General features: G+C 46.7%; 1 protein-coding gene across 1 annotated transcript, besides 4 other annotated features; it reads left to right on the forward strand.

The window, feature by feature from the left end:
- The first annotated feature begins 635 nt into the window (after window positions 1–635).
- Window positions 636–658: a microsatellite.
- A 4,961-nt stretch (window positions 659–5,619) lies between these two features.
- Window positions 5,620–8,293, forward strand: ACLA_040270 (M13 family metallopeptidase; the record flags this gene model as incomplete). The annotated part of the gene is made up of 6 exons (XM_001271236.1): window positions 5,620–5,663; window positions 5,726–5,973; window positions 6,034–6,536; window positions 6,590–7,688; window positions 7,750–8,150; window positions 8,216–8,293. The coding sequence occupies 6 exons, from the start codon at window positions 5,620–5,622 to the stop codon at window positions 8,291–8,293; spliced, it is 2,373 nt and encodes a 790-aa protein (XP_001271237.1).
- Window positions 8,294–9,651: 1,358 nt separating this feature from the next.
- Window positions 9,652–9,689: a microsatellite.
- Window positions 9,657–9,690: a microsatellite.
- Window positions 9,691–10,243: 553 nt separating this feature from the next.
- Window positions 10,244–10,282: a microsatellite.
- The last annotated feature ends 439 nt before the right edge of the window (window positions 10,283–10,721 follow it).

The raw sequence follows: 10,721 nt of genomic DNA on the forward strand, positions 1-10,721 counted from the left end.
GAGAGTGCAATGGCTACCGAAACCGAGTCGCCGGATTTTGGAGGCGGAGATACTAGGATACTGGAGTCTCGGGTGATCGAATAGCTCGAGCAAAAGTCCGACAATCTTGGGTTGGGAAGTCTGCCGGTAATCCGCAATGATCTTCAAGCTGAAGAAATAGCTGTTGCTTGCTAGTTAGAGTGTAGCTACCACCAGCAAGCAATCCGAGCGGCGGTCTCGTAGAGAGTGATTGAGGACTGAAGGATGGAGGAGGAGGGGGGGGGGGGGGGAGAAGAAAGAAAGAGATGAGAGTATCGGGATCTCGACCAGATAGGGGAGTTAAGGATTAAGAGTAGAAGTAGTATTACTGTAGTAGTGAGTAGCAGTGGCACATCTCTGACCTCTGTATCGTCCCACACCTGACACCAGAAGCAGCTGATGGAATTCGGACAGACACACCAAGCGGGGGGAAGGAAAGAGAGTACCTAACTCCGTAGAAGGAAGAAGTAAGCCGAAAGAGGTTGAGTAGTGGGAGACCTTTGGAGTTAACTAACTCGTAGCTATTCCCTACCTTTTTGTTGATTAAGTACGGCTTCCGTGATTATTATTATGATTATTATGATTATCAGGATTGTTCAGAAGCAGTTCCAGAGGCCTTTTTTTTTTTTTTTTTTTTTTTCCAGCCCGATCGAGGGAAGCTAATTTGTTTAGTCAATTTACAAAGGAACTCCGGGCAGACAGACTACTACTACTACCTACTATTAATTACTGCTATATTTGTCCAGAATTTACGTTTCGGAGCACTCATCATATTCCAGGAGATCGTCGAATGAGAATGACGAGTAAAAGGTTTCCGACCCTCACAGACGTGTCAAACTCAGCACTGCTACGGAGTACTTTGGTACTATTCTAAATGAAAGGAGGAGGAAGAAAAAGGTACGATCCCATAGTACGAGATGGACGAGCCATAACCAGCAATAATTCCATCCTTATTCTCAGTTAATAATTGTGAATAATGAATGAATTGGAAAGTCGGATATCCCAGTGGCTCAAAGACCCAGTTGATCCACTCATGAGAGGGGACCATTATTAGTGACTCTTCATTCTCCGTTGGAAAGACGCCAGGAAGTCTTCCATGTCCCTTCTCCTGCACCTGAAACTCAATACATACTGTGTATATACGATCTACTATGTAGACTTGATGGAAAATGTCGGCTGTTGCTAGTAGAAATTCAATCTGAGTTTCTGACTGATGGTAATCCTAATGTGTCGACGGACATCAAGGTCCATTAGCGATCTGTCAATTGCGCCATGGGACAGGATGCCGTCCACGATTTGACTCTCTGCAGCAAGCCAACACGCCATGCGTCTCTACGATACCCCAACCTATTTCTATCGAATTTTAATCTTCCATCTTCAATCCAATCTAAACCCGTCTTTAGTGTCCTTATTCCATATTCCTTCTTCTATGCTTTTTGCCCTTCTTCTAGATAGTTCCCACCGAATAACTTTCTACTGGGCCTCCCTCCCTTCCTCCCCCCCCCTTTTCTTGGCAATCAACCGCAAGCGAACGACGCCACGAGGCGAATGAATCGCATTCGTGACGGATTTGGCATGCAAGGATCGACGGACGCCCGATTCTCTCGCTTATTCGCTCATCACATGATCACAGGGGTCTGGCATGGTTAACTATGGTCATTGTTCATGGGTCGGAGCTTTGTACGGAATCTGAATGGTGTGCATTTCCCCTGTGAGCGAATCACAGCCGTTCCTCGACTCCAGTCTGAGTCCGTGTGCGCGCTTCTCTCCGTACTTATTATTTTCTCGTGAACTAACTTTTGCCCTTTCCGGTGTCATCGTCCAGAGACCTACTCCGTACGCTTGACGGTGCTGATGGAGGATGCAGATACCCTGCTATACGATGATGGCAGTATTGACTAGATCAGCCACGAGAGCTACTAACAACAATAACAACGCAATTATAGGCCTCCCCGAGCGTTACACAACTCGACACTAATCTCTCCTGTGCCGTCTTGAAGTATTATGGCACATTCATAACAAGCAGCCTTGACCCTCATTGGCTGGCGCTTGAACGTTAGGGAGAGATATGGATATTGAACAATCCTCCGTCCTTCTGGCATTGCTCATTCGTACGAATAACAGGCATCAGGAGGGATCAGCATCTGGATATTATTCATCAACTCGACAAAAATGCCATTCGGACTGGACCGTAGTCACTAGTACCTAGATTCCCCCAAAGTTGGTGACAGTCGAACTTAGAAAAGTCACTACTCAAGACTAACTCGAGTCTAGATAGATACTCCAAGTTTCTAACTTCGCAGATAAAGTCTGTAGCTTTTGGTCTGGTGAGATTCCGGCCTTCCGGTTTCATCTTGCTGATGAACAATGGAACAGTCCGTTTGAGACTTAGGTAGGGGTGCCTAGCTAGACTGCTCGAGTCGCTTTGGACTCCGAGGACATGGCCAATAAGGTCAGACAGTCATATATTTCAGATAGATAAGAAGGATCAATAATCGAAGCAACTTATGTTCTCTGTCCAGACTCCAGGCAAAAACACGAAGAGTGCAGGCAGGATTGTGAGATCTGTTTCTCTACCCATGACAGATCACATGTCGAGTCCGATTTCCCTGCATGTCCGTACTGTAGATGCTCTTTGATATCCGGGAATGAAGCATGACTGGTAGGTTGGATATCATAAAACCCTGGGATCCTGACTGGCCGTATTATAGTTTCCATCGCCTTGCTGCATGGACGGGACAATAATGGTCAGATGCAATCCTGCGTGTCTGGTCCTGGAGTCCGAGGCTCCAAAACATAAAAAGCAATTATATATGTAGGATTTGTAATTTGTGACCCCAAGGTTAGCGATCAGGTTAGTAGGATCAATGTCCAAGAACTCCTTGTTAGGTTCTTTTTTTGTAAATAATAATAATCATCCTCTAAAGGTCAGCACAAGATCGACTTCTCCAAATGAACAGTGTTCTTGGAATGCAACTACAAGCTTAGCAGCTCGACTTGATATACAACTTTCCTTTACACCCAGCTATACTAAGTGACCGAGTGCGGCAATGAAGCTACCGATATTATTTAAAACATCTGCAATGTCCCGACATCTCACTCATCCCACGTGTTGAACCCTGCCATCTCCTTCTCTTTCTATCCCTGATCATCGCTGAATTCGCAACGGGACTGCATAGAATTAGATAGGTAGCAGTCGATATCCATCGTGAGCTGACCCTTCGAATGTGTACTCTGTACCACTAGTTAGATTATCGTTTTATCACTCCACAGTCTACAGTCCACATCCCGCTGTCGACCCACGAGAATTAGTCAAGAACCATGCAAAAAATTGTTTTCGAGGTTCATGTTGTTGGTCATGTCGTCAAACCAGCCAGTTCTCGTAGTAAACAAACATTCCGCTTCGTCCCTCCCATCAAGTATGAAGTATCACATTGACCCAACCTCGAGAAGGCTGAAACCCGAACAAAGTATCTGAAATCTGAATGAATATTCTTAGATCCTTGTCATCTTCAAATATGAAGATTGCAGATTTGAATCCCCGCAAAAAAACCATGCTGCAGAGTCCGATTGACCGATTGCCCCTACAGTGGGAATCCCAGGCTTCGTTTTTTTTTTTTTTTAAACAAAAAACCAGGCTAGATAAATAGACGATCTACCGTAGTACCGTCCACTCAGTTTTGTCGGGACCGGGACTCGAGCGTCCGGGAAGTCATCTATCGTCTGATACTCTGATTCTGTCAAGCCCACTTTTAAGATCACAAGTCGATTGTTATTTGTTGAAGTCTTTGCCCTTTCAGAGGGGGTCGTGTTGCTTAGCCACCGGTATCCATCTACTTCTATGATCTTTCTAGCAGGTAATAATAATGGACGCCATGTACTAGTTACTCCGTATCTAGTAGTACAATCTAACTAACTAGTAGTCCGTACCCCACCGCCAGTTCCTGGTGCAAACTGCAAATGCCATGAGCCCATAATATAAGGATCTACAAGTAACCAGTATGGGACAAAGGGGTGACGAACACGTTTTTTTTTTCCTTTTATCTTTTCCTTCGGCTCTGGCGCCTGTTATCTGCATCTTTAGTCTGGCCGGCCGTTCAACCGTCGTCGATCCAATAATGTAACGGGCGAATGTCGCGAAGAGGATACAGAAGTGGCCTGGAGACTGGAGAGTGGATTTCTAGCGGTCTGGACCACGGAAATAGGCCTGAGAGAAGAAAAGAGCTTCGGTGGGGGGTTGAGAATTGAGGAGACACTTTCTACGAAGTACACGCCTTTGAGGATTGGTTGTTGTTGATGCTTGGTCGATCTTCATCAGACTAATTTAGTACTCTTGTTCTTGGTTTGAGGTGAGTTGAATTCAAATGCTAAATCCTAAGCAAGAACAGTGATTTAGATATGCATTTCAATGTGCCAACTGCCAAGTCCCCTTGCATGAATATTTTATTTATTATTGATATCACCGTATCCCGTAGACTATCCGAATTCTGAATAAACCATGTAGATAGTGCACTGATGATCATCATAACAACTGTGGAACGCTCCAGAAGAGAGTGTTGAGTGTTGACAACTTGACGGTTTGTATCTGACAGTTGAGTTTACTATTTAGTCTAGAGCCTTTTGGCCCCTGAAAAACTGGACAGCTCTAGAGCCGTTCCGCCGAAATTCCGCTCTTTTGTTGGATGATCATATCATCATACGATATTCAGAGTGGCAGCCACAGTTTAGTTTTTTTGTCCACATTTCGCATAGTAAAAGATGAATCGATGATAGCAAAACTTAGTCGAAAATTGAGAATTAGCACTGGATTCTGCTCAAATAAGTTAGTCTGCCATCACACTAGCACAGCATAGCATACATATTGGCATCCCTGAATTGCGGTCTTCTCTTTTTAGAGTCAGTTGCTTCATGGTAGGACGTAGTAGTAGTCATCATCTACTCATGAATTGCGATGCTGTCATCTCAATAACAATGTAGTAGCGATCATCTCTTCAAGGGAGGACTAAACGACAGGGTATCTAGACAGGGGTATTATTATCTGAGTTTGATGGAGTGCAACTTGCACTTGAAGTCTGGGCACTTGCAACAGCCTATCCTTTGTCTGGGTTGTTTCTTTGTTTCACGGATTCCAGACAACTGACTTGAGCCAAATCAACATAAAGTTTGGCAGTCTTAGTGAGATGTGGGGTGCTGCAACTTGCTGCTGTTTGACAGTTGACGGTTTACTTGTGCTCTGCAGAGAATGGTGAGTTGGTGATTGACACGATATGCTTACAATGAGCATACGGTCAGACAACATAGATCATACAGCATCAGACAGCAGGAACATCAGGTATCTCGTATCCAATAATGTTTCTATGTTCTTAGATACTGAGATGTCTGTGGTGCTGCAACAGCTCAAACACTTGAAGCTATGGCTGACTCATCGTGGCTCAACATGTGATGCAATCAATGAAACAACAAACAGTGGAGGTGCTCTTCCTGCATCTTCGTAGAAACCCCTTGATTCGAGCATTAAGACACTGATACTCGCAATTACACTCTTGATTGCGCCGAGCGAATTATAGATATATATGAGTAAATAGTATTGACACGGCAGGAATGAGCTACCGGGAGGACATGGGTCCCAGCTCGCCCCTTAATAGGTTGGTTGGCCTACACTCGCTGATGTTTAAGAAGTATTTACTGAAACATGTGCTCCCAGCAGCCATGGCAGCTTTGACGACGAGTATACCCTACGAGAACTCTCAACGCCGGAGCTCGAGAAGCGCCGGTTTCTCTACGCGGATAGCCCTACTAGGGAAGACTTCCTCAGCCACGATGAGCTCTATTCGAGACGGTGCAACAAACCATGTGCTGCGCGCAGAGGAGTTTGGTTCTCGATGCTTCGATTTGCCATCTTTTCTCTGCTCATCTTTGTCTCCGTTGCATATTACTTTTGGTCGATAATACCTAGTATGTGACCGGCGGTTCATATGGCTTTTCGTCTTTCGCTCTAACTCGGTCGTGTTCCAGATGAACCATCAGACAAAGTCCCTCCTCGCCCGGTGTCGCCGCCTCTCTGCGAATCGCCTGAATGTATTCATGCTGCGTCTGAGATTCTTTATAACCTCGACCCCAATCATGGCAAACTCGATCCGTGCACCGATTTCGAACAATATGTGTGCGGGGGCTGGAGAGAGCGTCATGATCTGCGGCCCGACCAGGGTTCTATGTTCACTGGGACTCTTATGGCCGAAGCAGCTGACATGCGTCTTCGCCATATTCTAGAGTCTACAAGTGTCCCGGAGGCCGCGGATGAGGAGAACTTCAAGAAACTGAAGGCAGCTTACAGTGCCTGCTTGGATGAAGCCGCGATCAACAAGCGTGGTAGCCAGCCGTTGGATGCTTTGTTGGCCCGTTTTGAGCATATATATACCTCTGGGTCTGGTTCTTCTGCTTCCGATGTCAACGTCACGGATGCAGTGTTATTTCTTAAACAATCCGGTGTCATTGCGCTGGTTGATTTGGATGTTGGTGTAAGTTAATGCCACCTGCCTTGGTCAATTTCTCTCAAACTGACAGCCAAAAGGCCGATGATCGTGATCCGGACTCAGTCATTATATCGGCCGCTCCTCCATACGAGATCGGTCTTCCAGTTAGAGAGTACTACAACAGTTCTGAGACGGTCACTGAGTACACCAAGGTGATGAAACATGTTCTCGGCAAGTTCGTGGGAAACAAGATGGATATCCCCGTTGAAGATATTGTTCTCTTCGAGTCAAAGCTCGCGAACGCGACACCAGACACGCAGAGTATGCAAGATGTGGAAAAGTACTACAACCCTCACACTCTCAAGGAGGCCGAGTCTATGTTACCACAGATATCCCTGTCCGACATGATTTCAGCGCTGTCGCCTCCGGACTTCAAAACGGACCGCTTGATTGTGGGTTCACCTTCGTACATGAAATCGTTGTCCACCATTTTGAACAAAACTCCCCGAAAGACGGTCGAGTTGTTCTTCAAGTGGAAGATCATCCAAACATACGCCGACGAGATCGAAGATGCTAAGATCACGCCACTTCGCCAGTTCTCGAACAAGCTAGCTGGCAAAGACCCGAAAGCCACCCCTGAACGCTGGAGAACATGCATCAAGTCATTAGATCGCGGACTTGGATGGAGTCTCAGTCGTTTCTATGTCCTTGACTCCTTCTCCAAGGAAGCAAAGGACCTCGGTGACCAAGTGGTGTCGGACATCAAGGAACGCTTCGTCAACATTCTCCACCAGACCACTTGGATGTCGCCCGAGGTGAGAAAGTTGAGCATCCAGAAAGTCGGCAACATCGTTCAGAAGATTGGGTACCCCACCAAGAGCCCCAATGTGATGGACCCAGCAAGCATCGAGACGTATTACCAAGATCTTCAGGTATCAAACGAAACATATTTTGAGAACGAGATGGCGGCCGCCAAATTCCAGCTCCAGCGAGAGTGGTCGAAGTTGGGCAAGCCCACCAATCGCAACGAATGGGGTATGACTGCTACGACCGTGAACCCATACTACAATCCTCCTCTACAAGAGATCGTTTTTCCGGCGGCAATTATGCAATCCCCAGCATTCTACGGGCCCTCTGCGCCGCTGTACCTGGCCTACGGGGCATTCGGCGCGATCAGTGGTCATGAACTCTCCCATGGTGAGTGCTAGTTCCAGACGGACTAATTCATTCTTTATCAGCACTGACCATCTGTGCCCAGCCTTTGATTCGACAGGTAGGCACTACGACCAGACCGGGAATTATACCGACTGGTGGGATGAAAAGACGGTGCAGGGATTCCAGGAGCGCGCGCAATGCTTCACCGATCAGTACTCTAATTTTACGGTTCCAGGAGAGAACGGGGAGCCGCTGCATGTCAACGGACTGCTTACGCTTGGAGAGAACATTGCGGACGCCGGCGGGATTGGAGCGGCCTTCCATGCCTGGAAAAAGAGAGACGAAACCTCGCCTGATCCGCACCTCCCGGGGCTTTCCCATTTGACCAAGGAGCAGCTGTTCTTTGTTTCGTACGGGACCTGGTGGTGCAGTAAGACGACCAAGCAAGCGGCCATTCAGGCGGTCTATAATGATCCGCATGCCCCCAAGCCTGCACGAATCTTGGTAAGTTCTTCCCCCCCCCCTCCTGTTGGCAACGACAAGGAACCAAGTTGACTGAAGGGTGACAGGGAACGATGGCCAATTCCCGCGAATTCAATGAGGCGTTCAACTGTCCCACCAAGAAGCCTGTGTGCAAGCTCTGGTAGCTGTGATTGAACAGGAGGGACTAATCTCGGAAGTAACTCAACTGGGCATGATCATCGCGCTGGCAGGCAATCATACTTTGTATTTATTTAGGCGTATCCGTGCAATAATATCAATACTTTGTCCCCATAGAGATCCATGTTTACTCTTGGTCATAGTCAATTGACCGACTAAATCTTCATGTAGTAGTGGAGTATATATTTTAGTTCAGCTCGGCCTAAATCCAACAGATTTCCAATCCCAGGAGATAAACCAAGAACACAACCTAACCCCCACAGATCAATAGATCCTACGGAGTAGACCATGATGGTCTATCCAACTCAGCAAGTGATACTTGCAGCAGTCCCGTGTACGTACTCAAATAAAGTACGGTCGACCCTAGACAGGTGGAATCCCAGTCTGGATAGGTAGTAATCGGTCCACCTGCATGGCAAAATGCATCCAGTGAGTGGCAGATTCCGCCCATCTCACACAAGGCCTGCAGTGACGAGATCTTCGTCCGAGTTCTATCTACCTTAGACCTTAGTATCTACTCCCGCGGGATCGCGGGATGTGACTTGAGACTTTCTGCGGCTGGCGATGCTGTTCCGCGAAACTCTCGCGGGGAGAGCGATCCGATGCAGATCGTTGGGGCTGCGTCCAGTCCGGAGTGTTGGATGGTACGGGACTATGTAAGGATGTTGGAACTTGGAGGTAGTTAGTCCTGGAGACTGGATAGATAGACACTGCATGGCTTTGATGTGATAGGGAGCAACCCCAAGACCTGGAATTTGGATTTAAAGTGGGGGGGGATTTTTGGTAATTCCTGGAATCTCTGGGAGATATCTATCTCATGAGTTTTGGGAGTACTGGGGTATGAAGTGCCGTTGGGGTAGAGAATTACTGCTTGTCCGACAGTCCAAGTTTTGGGCATGATTGTTACTGTTACTCTTCACTGTAGAAGTCCCTAGTCCCTACCAGTATAAAGTTTGGTACCTAGAAAGTCGAAAGTTTCTTCTTGACAATTAACGGTTCACAGGAAAACTCTCTGTACTCTGTCGAGTGTAGACTGATCCTGATCCCTCGGATCTGGTCAGTAGTCACTGGTAAGGCTGGTCCCTACTCCCTAAGTGCTCCCTGCTTGTCTATTTTTACTTCCCCCAAACTAGGATAATGGACAACTGGGGGCCTATTTGATCATGAGGAAGAGAATTGATCTTCTCCTTTTCTTCCTCATTTGCTATTTACAGTATGTTACCCTAACCACCCCCTTTTTTTTTCCCTTGTGGTTGAAGTAGGGAGGAACGTCACTGATGGGCGATCATTCGATGGCCGGATATTAATCTATTCCGTCCCACTATGGAGTCTAGTCTGTCTTGTAAGTTGCAGTTCAGTTCAGTTCAGTTCAGTTCAGTTCAGTCAAGAATCAAAAGATGACGGAGAACAAAAGAAAGGGGAATGTGAAACTTGAAAAAAGATCAGTATTTGGGATGAATGTCTTAGCTGTAGTGCAGAGTGATACTGACAACTGAAGAGACTGCTCTGGGTTAGCAGCAAATCAATAGCACTGTTAGTCCTGCTAGGTTTGTTACCTGTATACTGTATACATTCTTCTGCTGGTGGCCTCATCACCACAGAGGATGATTTCTCCTCGGAACCATTGGCATTATTACCGCGATTTCGTCTCTTCATTAGGAGTACTTCGTATATTCTACTCTACATAGTACATACATACCTGCTCAGTTACTCACATGATGCGCGAATAGAGCCCCTAAGATTTCCGAGTTGATAGTTCACGGATAGACAGTTCGAAGTTCAAAGGTTCCGCTGGGCTGGAACCAGTAGTTAGTTATCTATAAACCAAAGTTAACTAATAATAATGCCAGTTGATGCGCGTGTTTCGTGTGAATCCATCCATCAACAATAATCATACTATACTACTCTCTATGCGGCCCTCTCTCCTGTTTATTCACTCTTCTTCTTCTTCTTCTTCATCTTCTTATTCTCTTCTTCCTTCCTCCTACTCTTCCCCTCTCTTCCCTTCTCCTTGGTCTCTTTACGACATGAATTGACGACCCCCGATCCCCTGCTGTTGTTTCTATTCTTCGACGACGTGCTGCATGGACTAGCTCTTAATTATTTTCTTCCCTCCTTTCTCCGAGCCCTTCCTGCCGATAGACCACCCTCGATTGTCGGATAATTTTCTAAATCCTCCTGGTTTCCGCCCCCCTCCACCCCCTCTCTCATATTATTGCATTTACTGCATTTCGTCAGTCACGCTGTCTTGGTCCGAGCAGATTAACCCTGCCATCCCGTCATTTCTCCACTACAGCCTGCTGGGAATTTACTCCAGGAACACCTCGATCGGAATACTATAGCCTCGCCGAAGCCTGGTCATGTCGTGTCGCAAGCACGGATTTCGATCCCAGCTTGGGTTATCCATCCGTTTCT

The sequence above is a fragment of the Aspergillus clavatus genome, genomic scaffold (genome assembly GCF_000002715.2).
Source record: "Aspergillus clavatus NRRL 1 1099423829802 genomic scaffold, whole genome shotgun sequence".
NCBI classification, from domain to species: Eukaryota; Fungi; Ascomycota; class Eurotiomycetes; order Eurotiales; family Aspergillaceae; genus Aspergillus; species Aspergillus clavatus.